The 18,888-nt window shown below is 40.6% G+C and overlaps 1 protein-coding gene across 1 annotated transcript; it reads left to right on the forward strand.

Annotated features, from left to right (window-relative positions):
* Window positions 1-9,939: 9,939 nt before the first annotated feature.
* On the forward strand, window positions 9,940-17,823 carry LOC109397702 (uncharacterized). The gene is made up of 2 exons (XM_062843651.1): window positions 9,940-9,957; window positions 17,388-17,823. Exon 2 carries the CDS (start codon window positions 17,393-17,395, stop codon window positions 17,702-17,704), a length of 312 nt encoding a protein of 103 aa, XP_062699635.1. The 5' UTR covers window positions 9,940-9,957; window positions 17,388-17,392; the 3' UTR covers window positions 17,705-17,823.
* Window positions 17,824-18,888: the final 1,065 nt, after the last annotated feature.

The raw sequence follows: 18,888 nt of genomic DNA on the forward strand, positions 1-18,888 counted from the left end.
GTTCTTGGGATTGCACTAGATTTTCTACGGTTTTCTACCGGATTCTTATTACAATAACCCCAATAATTCTTGCTGTGATTTTTATTTTGGCTTTTGTACAGATTTTTTTCCAAAGATTCTTTTAAAAATCCTTCTGGGGAATACTTCAGGTATTTCTCTGGGAAATCAAATTACTGCTGTGATTTTTTCAGAGATTTTTACAAAACATTCTGCTGTGCTTTCTCCAGAATTTTCTCTAACGATTCTCCTAGGAATTCCCCTTGAAATACCTTTAGTATGGGATTCTTGGAATTCCTTCAAGGATTCATCCAAGTATTTCTTTCGGAATTGCACGATGTGCTCTAGGTATTTCACCAGCGATTTTTTTTTTTTGAATTACTTTTCAAAGGATTCCTCCTGTAAATTCTCTTGCAATACCTCTGAAATTCAAGCCGGAATCTTTCAAGAAATTTGATGGGATTCCATCAACGATTCTTCCATAGATGTCTGAAGGGGTTACACACCTTGAGAGCCCGAAAAACTGGACAATTTGACAGGTGGAAGCTCCATTTATGAAATAAGGAGTCGGAAATTTTCACCAAGGATTTCAAGGTTGCAAAGAAGTTTTAGGATGGCCGAGTAGCTAGGATATTAATAGAGGATGAGGTTTCCGAGAGCTTTCAAGGGTGTTTCATAAGATGGTCCCCAGGGGTTTCAAAATCGATTCAAGGCGTTCCAATGAGTTTTATGGCCTTTAGCAGGCTTCATAGGTTATCAGGTTTAATCCACGGGCGTTTCAGGGGGTTTTTAAGGCGATTCAGCGGGGTTTTAGAGGACTTTCAGGGCGTTTCAGAAGAGTATCAGAAGCGTTTCAATGCATTTTAGAGCTTTCAGGTGGTTTCATATGGATTTTAGTGATCTAAAGGTTCTCAAATGAGCTCCATGGAGGTTTTAGGGCGTTTTAGAAGCGTTTCAATGTGTTTTAATGCGCTTAAATGCGATTCAGGGCGTTTCCCGAGCTTTCAGAGGGGGTTTAGAAAACTTTTCAGGCTCTGCAGGTGAGCTTCAGAAGAATTTCATAGGCGTTTCATGGGCATTTCAGGTGGTTTCAGACGTTCTAGAAGACTGATTACGCTTGTAGATCCGATGACCAATACTCAAGGGAGTTCTTGGAGATCCTCAAACAGACATTGAACTCACCACTTGACAGCACATATAAGGATAAGGCTAAAGTTTTTCAAACATGAATTTCATTCAAACATACAAGTTATGCTTATAGATCTGATGACCTATGCTCAAGGGAGTTTTTGGAGCCTTAAATAGTCCCAACCCCTCTTATTCCTAACCCTCTAATACGTCATAAACTCGCTTAACTCCCCTCGCTGCTTCTTTCACGTAAACCAAGCTTATCCCTAATCTGGAATGGAATCTGCCAATGGAGGATCCAATGTATTTATTCCATATGTGTTTCATTGATTCTCTTGACAACATGGGGCGTATACGACATTGTAGGATAATTCTTAAAGTTTAACGCCCACCAACTTACCAATGAAAACGGTCTACGACTCATTGATTTAACCATACCTCCAAGAACATGGCCATACGTAGCACCTTCTTCCAGCAGAGTATTCCTTATTGTTACATCTGGAGATCACCACAGCAGACGAAATCCCATATCGACCACGTTCTGATCGATGAAAGGTACTTCTCCAACAATATTGAGGTCTGGATCTATCGTGGCACTAACATAAACACTGATCGCTACTTGGTGGTCAAAATGCGCCGAAAACTCTCCGTGATTAATGACGTACGGTACCGGCGACCGCCTCGGTATAATCTGGAGCGATTGAAGCAACCGGATGTCGCCACTACATACGCGTATGATCTAGGGGCAGCGTTACAAGACGTTGAGGTTGTGTTCGATGTGGCCTCTTGAGAAGACTACTGGAGTACAGTCGCAGCAGCTATCAACAAGGCAGTCGAGAGCACTATCAGGTACATGGATTGGCGTCGATGGAACGATTGGTTTGATGAGGAATGCAGAGCGGTTTTGGAGAAGAAGAACTCTGCGCGGGTTATAATTCAGCAGCATGGAACCCGACAGAATGTGGAGCGCTACAGACAGAAACGGAAGCAGCAGATCCGCCTCTGAGGGAGAAAAAGCGTCACCTGGAAGCAGTGGAGTGTGAGGAAATTGATTTGCCGTGTCGTTCTCAATGTACAACGCATCCCGCAAAGCCTTATTGCCGTAAGACGAAATCTATAGAGATAAGGACGAGGCCTTTTTGACGGACGGACGTGAGTGATCGGAAGGTGGAATCAGCATATACACCTGAATGGCAAAGAAAATGTTAACACGGGGGATCAAGGCGGTGAATAAAAAAGTTTACATTGTTGGTACAGCAGAGGACAGGACGGAAACGAACTCCCACACTGGGGAAAGTTAAGGATGCCATCCTCCAGCACAAAAACAACAAAAAAAAGTAGGGATAATGTCGCAGCAGAACTCATCAAGATGGGCCCAGAAAAGATGACCGCCTACCTGCACCAGTTAGTATTCAAGATCTGGGAAACCGATCAGCTACCGGAGCAGTGGATGGAAGGGATAATCTGTTAATTTATGTTGTGAGAACTTTCGAGCGATCACATTTTTGGAAGCCGTCTACAAAGTGCTATTCCAGATCATCTTCCGTCGTCGTCACCTGATGTAAATGAGTTCTTTAGAAATTACCAAGCCAATTTCATCGACGGCCTGTCGACTACGGACCAGATGTTTATCGTACGGCAAATCCTCCAGAAATTCAAGCCGTGAAATACGAAGAGGTGTCATCAATTTTGTTACTCACTATTTGGCGCTAGTGTTGTAATGAGCTACCAGTTTGACCTGAGCGTAGAATATCTCGCCTTCTGCACCACTTAGAAGAATACTGCATTCGGCAAAGTTGCACAGAAGACTAAAACCTTTCGCATAGAAAATACTTTAGTTGCAGATTCACTCACTACGTTGAGCTAGTTTTCTTGGAAGCTTCCAGTTTAGTCAAATCCTTATTATATCCCGCGTGCTGGACCGTCAAGGTATCCTTCTTGTCTTTGTAAAAGTCGCACCGAATATTGAGAGCCTTCACTTAAAAAAAAACTCATTTCAGGATTCACTCTTTACGTGACGCTAGTGTCCTTAAGAGCATGCAGTTTGGTGTCTAAATGTTCAAATGGCATAAGTTTCCCAAAATGGTGAACGTGCCTCTGGAGCCGACCTACTGATTGGTCTAAATGTAGTATACCTTGCGTTCTTGACCACTTGGCTTGGAAGGACACTGCCTACGGCTAAGTTGCTCTGAAATATGGCAGGTTTTATCTCGAAAACAATTCAGTTCAAAACTCTTACACTATGAGGTGTTAGTTCTCTCATGAGCTATCTTGTATGTTTCACATTCTACATCACTTAGAGAAGCATCAAAGAATAAGAATATCAAAAATGCCCACTCCGCTGATGCTCGGGGGGACACTATCGCAGCGCTATCTGCGGATGAAAGTTCAACTTTCATGCGGTAGTGTGCATTACTGATTGTATGCGGATACCAAAACAAACGCACGCCACCTTCTCTTATAACAAATCACGAACACTGTTACATAGAGCTTCCACCTTGAAACGCTTAGAGGGCGCCACTTGTTTTGTCGCTTGACGTTTACAAAGAAACAGATAAGAGAGGGCATTCTTTCTATTTTTATTCTTCGGAAGCATGCTGACTTCGGCAGCTCGGAGGAACGAATTCTTTTATCTTTAAAAACAATTAGATAAATTTCATTTAATACGTGGCACTAGTTTTTGAAACAGATACCAGTTTAGTATAACGGTGGTGGTACTGTTCTTATGAGCTGTCGGTTTGATAGAAGCGTCGCATATCTTGCGCTCTAGACCACATAGAATACAAAAGTCGGAACAACGAAAACATTACCCCTTATCAGGCAGTCCTGAACTGCAGCATAAAGGTAAACGAAACAACCAGTGGGAAGGGTATTGTGATCGGTTTTCGAAATTGATTTATATTTAATATATCTTCTTCTTCTTCTTCTTGGCGTAACGTCCTCATTGGGACAAAGCCTGCTTCTCAGCTTAGTGTTCCATGAGCACTTCCACAGTTATTAACTGAGAGCTTCCTCTGCCAATGACCATTTTGCATTCGTATATCGTGTGGCAGGTACGAAGATACTCTATGCCCAAGGAAGTCAAGAAAATTTCCTTTACGAAAAGATCCTGGACCGACCGGGAATCGAACCCGTCACCCTCAGCATGGTCATGCTGAATACCCGTGCGTTTACCGCCTCGGCTATATGGGCCCTAATAATTATTTAATATATTCAAACTTTAAAATTATAAAATGACTAGTAATTGAATGTGTTTAGGCTTGGAGCCAATACTACGGATTGGCTTTGGTTTTAGAGTTTGGATGACTTTGTGCATTCTTTTTGGACAAAAAGGGGAAAAACTAATTTAGGTGAATGCATCACATCACTGATTATAAACATAGTTTTGACAGTTCGTTGGATCGGAAGTATGAACATATTACTAGTACATCAATTGTTGTTTAAAGAATCACCCTCACATATACCATGAAGCATAGTTTAGTAAGCTCAACAACCTTCACCTTATTTTTTTTATTTTTATTCCTTGTTGGGTATTTAAGTCACTGCGAGCTGTTGATGGATCTATGTTCCATTTTCAGTTAGCTTTGTCAAGTTGACGTATTATTATTGGTATTCGTAATCATCAGTCTTCGACTGGAACCGTTATCCCAAGTAACCTTCACCTTAAGTAATATTTCTATTTTTTTCTCAGAATTCTTTTGGGTTGATTGCAAGATATTACTTTGACATTCCCCACCTACAATGACATACAAATACTCTAAAAATCAGGAAAAAACATTCAAGAGTTCAATCACTAATTCCACAGACTATAGTATATGGGCCGGTAAATTCTATACACAGTTTTGAATATGAGCTTGGACGATTGTACTCTGTGTTGGTGGTGCAGTAATGTTCAGATTTTGAAATTCTACCCATGATTCTTGCTTCAAATCCTTCCGGAATAGTTCCTTTGAATTCACTTCCAGTTTCTCGTAGAGGTTTTCCTTGAAATAATAAAAAAAATCTCTTCTGGCTATCTTCAGTTTTCACTAGTATATCCGCAGATTTTTATGTATTTGCTTTCATAAATAGTTCCGTCCGAGATTTTCCACGACTTCAGGTTTTCTTTCAGAGTTTTTCGCTGGATTCTTCCCGGTGTTATTCTCAATTTTTTTCCAAAGTTCTTTCAAGAGTTTCTCTTAGTGATTTCGGGATAGTTTTCCAAAAGTTTTTACTTGGGATTTTTGCAGAATTTCTTCCCCAGATTATTTTTAGAGGTTTTCAGAGTTCCCCCTTGTTTTTTTTTAATATTTCGTTCAAGGATTAGTCCCAGAACTTTTGTTTCCGAGATGTTCCAGTTTATCTCAGGATTTGTTTCAAAGTTCCTCTCCAATAAGTCTTTGTGACGTTTTTCACAAAATTTCAGCAGGATTCCTTCAGATATTTCTCCGGGAATTTCTTTCGAGAAATCACGTAAGTTGTCATAAAAGACATTTTGAGAAAAACTCTTTGAAATACCCTTGGAAGAGTTTTTCTCCGGGAGCAATTATCAAAGAAATCTCAAAAAGGAGCATCTATTATCTCGGGGTAACTTCTGGTAGAGATTCCTGGAAGAGTTTAGGGAATAATACATAGAAAATCTGTAAAAAAAATCACAGAATGATCACTGCAAAAAATTAGATAATCAACTACAAAGAAAAGCCTAGAAAAATATCCGAAAGAAAAACGAGACGAATTCCATGAAAAATAAAAGCAGTAGCTCCTTCAGAAATCCCAAAAAACTATCCAAAAAATATAAGGAGAAGTCCAGGATAAATTCTGAAAAACTCTGATAGACATCCCAGGATCAACACTGGAAGAAATCTTCTGAGAGAAGCCCCGAGTGAACCCCGCGAGAATCTTTGAGAAAACTATCAGCAAAAAATTCTGTAGAAATCGAAAAAGAAACTCTAGGAGAAAGCTATCTGAAATTTCTTGAAGAAATCACAAGAGAACTTCGGAAAAAATCCCGGAAGGAATTTCTACATAAAATTAGTGAAAAAGTCCTTAAAACCCTTGGAGGACCTCTAGTAGAAATCCCAGGAATAACTCATTCAATAGGAACTTCGATTGATACTCTAACAAGAATTTCGCCACAACATCTGCGGTATATCCTGAGAGAAACTCTTGTGGAGATCTCGGGATAAATCCTGGTAGAAACCCACGGGAACTCTGGGAGCAATACTAGGAAAACATCAAGAGAAATTCTATTTGATCCCAATAAAAAAAATCTAAAAAGAAATCGATCGGAATTCCTGACTCTTAGAAGATTCTCAAGGAAGATTCCCGGAAGGAAATGCTCAAATCTTGGGAAAATGCTTGAAGGACTCCGGGAGAATCTCCGGAAGGAATTCGAATAAGAATAACAAGACAAAAAAAATACGAAAGGAATCTAGTAAAAAAAACCCTAGGAGGAATTTCAAGAGGGGTTTCCAAAGAAATTCCGGAAAGAACCCTGACGGAATTTCTCGGAAAATTTGATTTATCCGATTTTCTAGAGGAATACGATACTCTCAAGACTCTATTTTTGAGAAGTTCTGCAAGTAATAAAATTTGCTACTTTTTATTCAAACGACCCAAAATGTATTTTTCTGTCGGTTTAAATTTTCCCAAAGTATTTACGATATTCCTTTTTTTCAGGTTTTTCTTTGTTACTGTTGTCAGCTGTTGCTTTAAAATTGGTTTTGGTAAAATTCTCAAGTTCTTCTTATGAATTCCCTTGGAAATTTCTTTGATTATTTCTTCGACAATTCTTTTGAGAATGTACTAGGCACTTTATTTACACTTTTAATCACTTTTAGAAGGAAATTTCTGTCAGATTTTCCTTGATAACTCTTTGGAAATTACTTTGAGAATTTCTTCGCCATTTTTCTTGAAAGTTATTTGCTAATTTCTACGGGAGTTGATCGAGCATTTTAACGATTTTTTTTGATTAAGTTAGAAAACTCCCTGTGTATTTGTGGACATGCTTTCAGATTTTTTTATGAGAACTGATCAAACAATTCCTGTTGGATAACTTTTTTTGGAGTTTCTTGGGCAGTTTTTTTTTGAAAACTATCTCAGTAGTTCTGTTCGATTTTTGAATGGCAACTCTTTGGAAACAGTTATTTTCGAATTTTGTTTGTGCCATATTTTTTTGAAACACCTACGGCATTTCTTTTGAAAATTTTTTAGGCAATTGCTTTTGAAGTTTATAGGGGCAACTCCTACGGGATGTTGCTCATTATTTTGAGAAATTTTTTTGGGACTTTAGCTAGTTATTCCTTAGGTAATTTATTTAAAAATTATTTTGGTTTTTCCGATAGATTCATATTTAATACTTCGAATACTCCTTAGTCAATTCGTTCTTCAAATTCTCTGGTAATTCTTTCGATAGTTCCTTTCTAAATTACATCTTTTATTATTTTGGAAATTCTATTAGATATTTAAAAAATATCCAAAAAATGTCAATAGAATGGCCACAGGAAATTGACAGGGAAGTCACAAAAAAAAATCTGAAAAATTCAGCAAAGCGACTTTTAAAAATGTTTCCAAAGGTCACCCAAAAAAATTCAAAAAGAAATCTTACAGGAAAAGCTTGATTAATTCTCAAAAAAAAAAATCCTTTGGAGAACCCAAAAAAATGGTCGAACAAATTCCCAAAGGAGTTGACATAGGATATTCCAAAGACTTTGCCAGAGAAATTCACAAATTATTTGTGACTGAATTGCAAAAATAAATTAAAAAAAAAAATGGCGAAGGAAATAATGAATTATGATGACTACCAACAATAAATGACAAACCATCGAAAAATATCATAACGTTATTGTAGAACGGTGACAAATGACTAATACAACAACAATTCATTTTGATCTTGATATTCAATAGAATAATTTGCGAAGCCAATCCATTTTACGGTATTTCCAAAACCCTACCAGCTGTTATGACATCAGGAACGCCTATTTGCTCACGAGATAATACAAAGAGACACGCTTATAGAGCTACCATATAGACTAAAATCAGGAGCATTTTGCGAAACGCAACGAACAGCATTGCGGTCAAGTTTGCCCGATTCTCGCCATTTGGGTGTGGTGTGGTGTTTCTTCGAACGCATACAGTTCCACATCCGCCAAGAGAGAGAAGGGGAACTACAAAAAGTTCAATAGATTGCGCCGAGTACGTTTGCTGACCAAGAGCTCAGCACCCCAGCAGGTCGGAAGCGTTTTTTTTTTTCTTTCTATATTTACCACGAACAACTTTGCGTTCCGTACCTATAGGAAACTCGCTCATTTTGCTGCTGCGACTGGTAGGAACTGCTGCTAGATGGGCGCGAAATTTAAAAACTCACGTTGAAGCAAATTCGATTCGACGAACCGAAGTCTGTTTGCGCTAACTATACAGAATGGTATTTGTTGGATGTAGCCTGCAGCAGCAGCACAAGTATACCATAGAGCAGTGTATCGTACGGTATTCGGCGTGCTCAGGATAGTATAACTTGAGGGGTAAATTTAACGCAGCGATTTTTATTGTTTCAACTACAAATACTTTGTCATGTCATATGGATGTAGTGCAAAGTTTATATGATCAATAATCATACTGATATATTCAGTAAGCACCTAGTAAAATGTCTTATATTTTGAAGGTAGAATAATGTCAGTGCCCTGGTAAAGCGATCTAGCATAGGTTTTGAATATCAGTAGTAGGATATACCTAATTGGATTACATATATCTAAGCGTTTTTCGTTAATGCCTGGTCGTATAATGATAGTCATTGATTTTTTCGTGTTACTGAATAATGGTATCAATGCAAATCTGTTTGGATTAATCGCTAAAATTATTAAGATTCGATGAACGATTTCGAAACTAAATATTGTCGGTTCATGGAGCGAAAGCCAATTTATCTGACGAACCATCGAAAAAGTCATCCAAAACAACCTTCATGACATCCGGAGAGAATCATTCGAAAAAGTGACCATAAGGAATCATTTCGCCATGAATTAGATGCGAGCCGGTCGAGTATCATTTTCATACAGTCAGTGAATGCAATAATGAAACTCGGCTTGTTAGGGAGAACGGTTAGGCGCAGATGATAGCGAACTTGCGCGCCCCAAGTGAGTAGATTTTATACATTCGTAAACTAAGCGTACTAGGGCTGCAGAGTGACGAGCAGTTGGATTTGACGATTCGGAGAAGGCGCAAAATAGATTCTGGTGGAAGTATCGTTCGTTCTGAGAGTATGATTTCAGACGAAAAGTCATGCTCAAGCTTGAACCCTACCGTAGACTGCTGTTCGGTTCATTTGCACGGTGTGAGTTGGAAGCGGAGCTGGTATTCCAAGCAAGCGAGATAAGAGCGTTCACAAATGATTTCGATCGGTGCCTTTGCTGCTAGCTAGGGCGAAGGGTGGACAAGTAGGAACCGACTGGCGGATCAGAAGCGCCGTGTCGGGGTAGTTTATTTTTCGCTGTTGAATTCTGCCTGGATGACCGACTGGCTGACTGACTGACTGTGGCTTCACGGCAAATGCTTCATGAAAAATCATCATGAATGGAAGAAGTCCGCTTCATAGTAAGGTGTTCAATTTGGAGGGTTTATTAAACGACCGACGACGGTTTGCTAATTGCAAACATGGACTCTTGGGTGGCAGTTCAGTATTGCGTCGGATTCATTGTAACTGCTATCTTATCGAGGTGTGAGCGATGAAGGGTGCATCATCGTAAATGTGGGATAGTACTCGTAGAAATGAAACTATTAGGCAGGTGGTGTTGTTTTTGGCAGTTTCTTGCTGCACCTTATCAAATTTATATCGATTATATTCTGTGCGTGGTGAAATACGTAAGTATCTATAACATCCCGTACCCTACTTAGTATGAGGGAAGATGGAAGGACTTTTTACTACTAGTTTCTGTCTTGAGCACCCAATGGAGCAGAAGGCCGAAATGAAAGATCTCCATTCTGGGCAATTGGTGGCCATCGCCTTGACTTGTGGCCAGGTTAAATTTCTGTCGACAATGAATGTCCTTGTTGAGGCTGCGCCGTCGTGAGCCTCTGGGCCTGCCGCTGCTATGATATCCTGCTGGGCTATACGATATAGCGCTTGCTTGCAGATTTCGTTCCCGCCTCTGCGTAGAGTATGGCCGACCCACCTCCACTTCCACTCCCGAATTTCTGTCACTTACGGCTTTCGGTGAAATCGACGATGGAGCTTCACGTTGGAGATCCAATTGTGAGGCCGACCATGCACGAATTATATACCGCAGGCATCTATTGATAAAGACCTGCAGCCGTTGCGTTGATACACACCAGGTTTCACTGGCGTATAACAGCACACATTTCACGTTTGAGTTAAAAAATCGGATTTTGGTGCGTTCACTGATCTGGTTGTTTTTCCATACATTACTTAAACTCGCAAAAGCAGCCCTCGCCTTCTTGATCCGTGCACCTATGTCGATCTTGGTGCCGCCAACGGCCGCCTAAAGCTGGAAGGGTTGACCATGTTTACATCCGACGATTTGGTCTTGTTGACGTTTATAGTAAGACCTGAGGAGCGATTGGTAAGATCTTCGAGCTTGCTCTGCATATTAGAGCGCCGTGGAGCTAGGAGAGCAGCGTCATTAGTCAGTTTGAAGTCATTTAGATGCTCCATGGTAATGGGCTGCTACAGCAATCCACGATTTGGTTCACGGTCAATCGCACAACCCAGGATCTCGTCGATTCCGATTAGGAACGTTAGCGGTGATAGTATACATTCTTGCCTCACTCCAGCAACGACCCGGATGGGATCGGACAAAACACCGTTGTGCAGTACTCTGCACGAAAATGCCCTGTACTGTGCTTCAATGAGGCCGATGATTTTCTCAGGGAGACCCTTGCGCCTGAGGGCTTCTCACATGTTTCCGAGATTGAAACGGTCGAAAGCTTTTTCGTAATCAATGAACACCAGGTAGAGAGACTCTTGCAACTCATTTATTTGCTCCAGAATGATATGGAGCGTGACAATATGGTCCACACAGGATCGTCCGCCACGGAATCCTGCTTGCTGCCGTCGGAGAGTTGCGTCAATCTTCCTCTGCTGGAGCATCCATTAAGTACGTCACGCTTAAATTGGGAATTTTTGGCCCCCCTCCCCCCTTCGTACGAGTTTTGTACAATCATCTTTGCCCATTACGTGCTGCTGAAGTGCTGATTGCACTCCGCACATAAGAGCAAAGATTCCGGCCTGAAAAACGGTGCAGTGTCTACCAAGTGAGTAAGACTGATACAGCCTTAGCTCACGAGAATAAACACCAGCACCTGCTCGACCTTCGAGAAGGGAGCCATCAGTGTAACATACGATGCCGTCTGAAATACTTCTTTCCAGATATCCAGATGCCCACTCTTCCCGGGAAGGGAATTTCGTGGAAAATGTCCTATATGGAAAATTACAAGCAATTGGAGCAAGGACAATTTTGTCCCAATTCACCAAAAGTGGAAACAACGAGGTGTGTGTTGATGTGCGGTTCACAGGAGTTTCTTCTAGTAGACCGAGTACCCGTAGACGGTAAGTGCAAGAAAGTGCTTCTTGTTTGAGATGAATGTATAGTGAAGCAACGCCAAAGAGAACTTCGAGCGCCGTGGGAATTGAAGAGAACGCTCCAGACATCGCCATTAAGCACATCCTTTGGAGATGGCCTAACTTTGATTGGACCGTTCTCATTTCGCCTTTTTGCCACCACACAAGACATCCATAAGCCTATATTGAACGAACAACAATTGTGTAAATCCATTTGATATACTTGGGTTTAAGACCCCAAGTTGTACCAAAGGTTCGCCGGCATTGCCCGAAGGCCATACAAGCTCTCTTGATTCTGAACTCAATGTGAGGTGTCCAGGAAAGCTTGGAATCAAGAATGACTCCAACGTACTTTACCTGTTCAGTCACATCGATTTCAGAATCAAAGAGACGCAAAGGACGAACGCCATTACGGTTTCGCCTTTCCGTGAAAAGAACAATAGATGTTTTACTCGGATTAACCGAAAGGCCATATTGGCGACACCAACCCTCAACTACCTGAAGGGCGCTTTGCATCAGGTCGAAAAGGGTGGTTATACACATACCAACTAACAATGCTAGGTAGTCGTCGGCAAAACCATAAGTAGGAAAACCGCTTTTATTGAGTTGCCTCAATAGCGTATCTGCTACGAGATTCCACAAAAGCGGTGACAAGACTCCCCCTTGGGGGCATCCACAAACACTCAATTTCCTAATCCCTGCTAGACGCAACGTCGAGAAGAGATATCGGTTTTGAGCATTTGATGAATCCAATTGGAAATCATTGGAGATATACCATGACTCCGTGCGGCTTCCAATATGTCATCGAAAGGCACATTGTCAAAGGCACTCTCGATATCTAAGAAAACACCCAAACAAGATTGCTTTTGAGCGAATGCTTTCTCGATATCGTAAACAACCTTGTGTAAAAGAGTCACAGTGGACTTACCAGATTGGTAGGCATGTTGGTTCACATGAAGAGGCACGTTGGCCACATGAACATCACGGATGTGATGATCCACAATGTGTTCTAAGCATTTCAGAAGAAAAGAGGTCAAACTGATAGGTCTGAAACTCTTTGCATCTTCATACGACGCACGACTCACTTTCGGAATAAACTTCACAGTAATATCCCGCCAGGATTTGGGAATATACCCTGTAGCAAAACTGCAAACAAGTATTTTTTTTTTCAAAACATGTTTGAAATGATCAAATCCCTTCTGAAGCAAAATAGGATAAATCGCATCTACCTCAGAAGATTTGAAAGGAGCAAACTTATTAAGTGCCCACTCAATCGATTCTATAGTTACAATACTCCGAGCCGAAGCCAAGGAATCGTAACTAAAAGAAAAGACATCAGGTTCATCCGAAGATGCAATATCCACACATCCAGGGAAGTGTGTGCTGAATAAGCATTCAAGAACTTCCTCATCAGAGGATGCCAGATCGCCATTTGGCAAACCAAGTTCGTTCACTCGGAAATCCTTAGATTGCGCAAGGATTTTATTTAACCGACTGACTTCACTCAAACTGGAAACATTTGTACAAAGGTTTTTCCAGCCGATGGATCGTTCAGCAGACCGGAGAGCTTTCCTTGCGGCCTTGCGAGCCGACCTGAAAGCCTCCGAACCAGCCGAACGTCGTCTGTTCCAACTCTTTCTGCATTGTTTTCTGAGTTTCGCCAGATCAGAGTTCCACCAAGGGGTTCCTCTTGTGATCTTCACAGACCGTAGAGGGCATGCTTCTTCAAAAGCTTCCATGATGAAGGTCGTTGTAGTATCAACGGCATCATCTAAATCACTTGGAGTGTCAATGGATGGTGAGTATTAGGGCAGTTCAGACTTCAAACATGTTAAAAATTTAAAGCTCCCATATGTTCATTATAATCCTTGGTGCAAAACTAAAGTCCTGTCAAATTTTCAGCCATTTCGGTGGTGATTTAATGGTGGCCCAAAAGCAAAATAGGTTGATGTGGGAATTACTACAGAAAATTTTCAAAAAAAGTTCTCCGCGTTGTAGAGCATTCACGCATGGATAAAGTCATAGCGTCAGAGTCAATTTGAATTCTTCAGATCTCAATGATGAATGTTACTGAAGACCGGAACTTATTTCGACAATCGGCAAAAAAGATATTGAGGAAATTCTCACTCGCATGCGCATCTTCATCCACGATGTCCTGCAAGGTGTGCAAGAACCTAACACGCATACTATGATTGCGTGTCAAGCGTGTCGGTCGAGCTGTGGCCTTCTGTTCAAGCATGCATGGATGAATATTGATTAATAACTTCTGTCTCGTGAGTCGAAATGAGTTGCAGTCTTCGGCAACATTCATCATTGAGATCTGAAGAATTCAAATTGACTTTGACCTTATGACTGGCTTCACTCAGACTGGAAACATTTGTACAAAGGTTTTTTTTTCCAGCCGGATCGTTCAGCAGACCGAAGAGCTTTCTGGTAGGCCTTGCGAGCCGACCTGAAAGCCTCCGATCCAGCTGAAGGTCGTCTATTCCAACACTTTCTACATTGTTTCCTGAGCTTCGCCAGATCAGAGTTCCACCAAGGGGTTCCTTTTGGGGTCTTCACAGACCGCAGAGGGCAAGCTTCTTCAAAAGCTTCCATGATGAAGGCCGTTGTAGTATCAACGGCATCATCTAAATCACTTGGAGTGTCAATTGATGGTGAGTATCCATGAAATTTGGCTGCAACCAAATCAGTAAAAAGATCCCAGTTTGTTGACCGGGGATTCCTGAAACGCAATGTTTGCGAAGTAACATTTAAATGTTCAAAAAAGATGTAGCGATTGTCAGATAAAGATTCTTCATCTGACATATGCCAATTGGTCAATTCGTGACTAATTCTACTAGAGCAAAGCGTTATGTCTAACACTTCCTCCCTAGTAGATACCATGAAGGTTGGGTGGTTGCCCATGTTAAGTAATCCAAGATCTGAACTACTTAAGTACTCAATCAAACTGGAGCCTCTCAAGTTAATGTTTGAGCTGCCCCAGATGATATGGTGAGCATTAGCATCACTGCCAACAATTAGTGGAAGGCCTTTTGAAGTACAGTATGCGATAACTTGTTTGAAAGCATCCGTAGGGGATGGTTCATCATCATCATGCGGTAAATAAACCGAACAATAGACGTATTTCCTGTTGAGGTTTCCAACAGATACATCAATTATGATAGCACATACATCTCTGGTGGTTAGTTTAGAGATGAGTGTAGCAACTATTGCGTTGTTGACAAGCACACAGGCTCGAGGCATGACACGTGAGTTTGCCATTTCATGTTTACTGAAAGTGGCAAACACCGGGTTCACAAGGTTTCCTAGATAGAAATTCCCCAAGGCCACTTGGGCTGAACCATTTTGCATAAGTCTGCAAAGATTGATTGTTGCTGTTCTTTTATGCTGAAGATTGATCTGAGCTATCCTAACCATAGCCACTACCCAAACTAGGCAAGATTAAACTCTTCGCAACAACAGCACAACAAAGAACAGCAGCAACAAAACCAGATCGGTATCGATTGGAAAACGCCAAAGGCGAGGATACTCAGAATACACTGTGTAAATCGCATAATGCGAAACCATATAGGTGAAAATTTAAACTAATTAACAACATCTTCCACGTACTCCAGTGAGACTCGATCTCACGAATCCCAATTCGCTAGACGGGCGCTTCTATTTCTTCAAGCTACGGAGTCACTCGACTATCTCCGTCGCCAGTAGGCCTAGAACTGAACTCAATTCCACAGTCGCACATGGTTATCTTCTTTTCACAATCCAAACCTCGGATGGGATTAGATGAACATCTAACACATACACTGTTGTGCACATGTGTGTCAAAGCGGGAGAGGAAGTTATTTTTAATTGTCAAGAGCTTCGTAGCTTGAAGGAACAGAAGGCCCGTCTAGCGAATTGGGAGTCGTGAGTTCGAGTCTCACCGGAGTACGTGGATTTCTTTTCATAATTCAAATCTCAATTTGTTCATCGAGCACATGTTCTGTTGTACACATGGATGTCAAAGCATTTTCAAAAGTGTATTTAATTATTTTTTGATCAATACCAGCAGTGTTGCCAGCTTTTAAAATCGTATGGTTTAATTTAACAATAGCGTGTTGAGTAACCATTGTGAAATTTTTGGGCCATTTGAATTTGTTAACGTTTGTTGTGTTTCCGACAAATTGAGTCAAATTTGCCAAACGAGCAGTGCTACCAATTATCGAAGCAAGTTTGTCTCATCTTTGTAAATATCAAATGGCTTGCATGCAAGTTTACATACTAACATAAAATGCTTAAATCTTTTAAATTTGATTTGTTAAAACGAAATATTATGCATGAGTTAATATAGATGTTAATTGACCAATTTACCTTTTGATTGCCTAAAAAAATATTTCCATGCTCAATGGCTTGCAGTAAAAAAAGCTCAAAATCGCATATTTTACCCTATAAATTGAGGTATAGCTCAAAATTGTGACGTGCTGGCGCAAATCTGAGCCCGGATTCGGAATCAGCGGACCAAAATCCTTCGGAGACACATAAGTTTGCTCTTGAGACAAAAAAAAAGCTTTCTGAATGCCTATGTTTTGAGCTTCCGGAGACACAATCACTACGGTTGGTAACTTAAAGCAGCTAAAACACAGTTATTTCTACGGCTGTGGATCACATGTTTAGAATTGCAAGACATTTTGAAAATCCTGAATTTCTTGAAAGTATCGTTGAGTCTCTGCTATTTATCGTGTAGCATAATTCAATAAAATCAAAAAGAGAATCTAGCCGCAGTAGATCACATATAGACAACATTGTAATACCGTCGTTGGGTGAGAATGGGTCAAAAATGCATACTTCCACATTAATTGTTAAATAACTTTTGCTTCTTTGCATGAAGAAGTCCTTTGATCACTGGAATGTAATGCAGGCTCAAATGATGAAAAAATATTTGGAGTTCATGAATTTTCCTTAAAACTACAAATGTATGAAAATTGACCCATTCTCACCCCTTCTAGGAGGTGAGAATGGGTCAAGGGAACCTAATTTGTTCCGCATTGACAACAAAGCAAGTTAATAAAGTTCTGCTCAAGGTTGATACTACTTACCAGTAATATATTACTAGATGGCTATGAGTTTGAGATTCTAAAATGTATCAATCCACACCTAAAAGTACAATGTTTCATCGAGCCTTAAAAGTGGCATTTTAAAAAGACCTTATTTTCAAGCTTTTTTTAGATGATTTATCAAAAATTAACTAATTGTTCTAGAAACCTAATTATTCGACAGAAACTCCTGGCAACTACGAGAATAACATCATACTATTTTTGATTCGATATTCGCAATATTTGATGCAATATTTCAGATAATGTTTTTGACCCAATCTTGCTCCTCTGACCCATTGTCACTCCCAGCGACGGTATTCTGGAGCTCTGGATGATGTAGAATACCCCAACTAATCTTATAATGTTTGTTGAACTTGTATGTTCAGATGTAAGATTTACTAACATTAGAAACGGTCGATTACGCATCGTTTCTTTGTAAAAATTAACTATTACATCGGTAGATTTCATGATGTAAAATCAAAAGAGTCGGGATGACCTAGCAGCACATCCGAACAAAAAAATCCTTTGTCATGTTTTGGTTCTCGGGAAACAAAAAATATAGAAAAATGTAAAATAAACTGCATAATACTGATCTGAAAAATAAGGCTCAATGAATTAAACTACTTCCACACCATCCACAGGCGACATGGACATCATCATGAAGACGACCACCTCTCTGTACGAGCGGGACAACCACGTGTTCTACAACGTCACGGCCACCAAAGTGGACTACACCATTTCCGGTCTGAAGCTGCACATGGGTAACCTGTTCGAGGGTGTCAAAGTTCTCGAAGACAGCACCAACCAATACCTGAACGACAACTGGCGACCGGTTTCGGAAGCGCTGAAGCCCATCATTGCCAAAACCATCGAGGACATCCTGCTGGCCATCATGCAGAACATCTTCATCCAACTTCCGGCCGAGTATTTCGTGGCTGATCTACCGCGATCGGGTTGAACACGCCCGGCAGGCAAGGTAAGATCCCCGTGAATTCATTTTATATCGATTGCAACATCATTCCTATAACCGTTTGTTGTGTATGTAAATAAATTTCCATCGTGTTTCGTAAAACTGAACTAATGAAGTTATTCACCCGAAAGCCGTAAATTTTGACATCAAGTGCCATGAATTTTCCTACGTGAATCCGACATTTACCATCGACCACCATCCGGGCTGATTTTTGCGGAATTGTGAACGAGCTTCCGATGTGTTGGGTAGGTTCACAGCAGTCAGTGTGAACTTCACACACGTTCATCATCTTGTTTCACCCGCAGCGCAGTGTTGTTCGACTGACACCGACCGAACGACGGCTGGTCATGCTGTAACCCCGCTGCTTCAATAGATACAGACAGAGCGGCGAACGCGCGCGATTTACCAGTACGAGTAGGGGGAGATTGCCCGTTTCACAGACTGGCCGCCTGTTAATTTCAGATGATTTCGATTTCACTTTTGCGTTCAGCGAAGAACTCTGTGGAGGCCATTTTCATGGCCGTTTCGCCCTTCTCTCGGGTTTTATGACGACCGTGTTTTTGCTGTGCGATTTGTTTGGTGGCAACACGTGTGATGTGATATGTGCAGATTAATTTGCGAATTTTGTGCTGATGGTATTTGTATGAGTTAAATGAAGTTTAGTTTTACTTACTACTCAAAGAATATTTTGAAGACAGTAGATGTCACCACGTACCTGAAATAGAAAATATATTCGTTAATTACAATTATTTAAGATAATCAACTTGCTTCAATCGTATTTTTAAAGAAATTTGGAAAATATGTATGGAAACATGGGTTATAATACACTGATTGTATAACCGCCCACTCCTGAAAGCACCACCCGGATTAGACCAAGTTAATTATAAACTTCCGGGTTTTCTTGCGTTTTTTCATTATATTTTTTTTCAATCTTAACAAATGAAGGCAAAACGAAAGAGAACCTCGACTCATCTCGGCGTGCCCCTGAAGTTTGTTTTTGCGTTTTTTATCAATCATATCCTTGAAAATGAAAAATACATGGAGGCGCAGGGTTGTTGATGGCTACGCTACCTATGGTAAGTGGCATCTTACCCCACCGTAAAATGGCATCTACACCATATCCGTTTCGACCAACTTTAGAATCCACTAGAACGTTCATGAAAATACGTTAT

Source organism: Aedes albopictus, unplaced genomic scaffold, assembly GCF_035046485.1.
Source record: "Aedes albopictus strain Foshan unplaced genomic scaffold, AalbF5 HiC_scaffold_403, whole genome shotgun sequence".
NCBI classification, from domain to species: Eukaryota; Metazoa; Arthropoda; class Insecta; order Diptera; family Culicidae; genus Aedes; species Aedes albopictus.

Excerpts from the sequence above, each read along its gene's own strand:
- LOC109397702 (XM_062843651.1), top strand. The coding sequence starts at position 17,393 with ATGGACATCATCATGAAGACGACCACCTCTCTGTACGAGCGGGACAAC.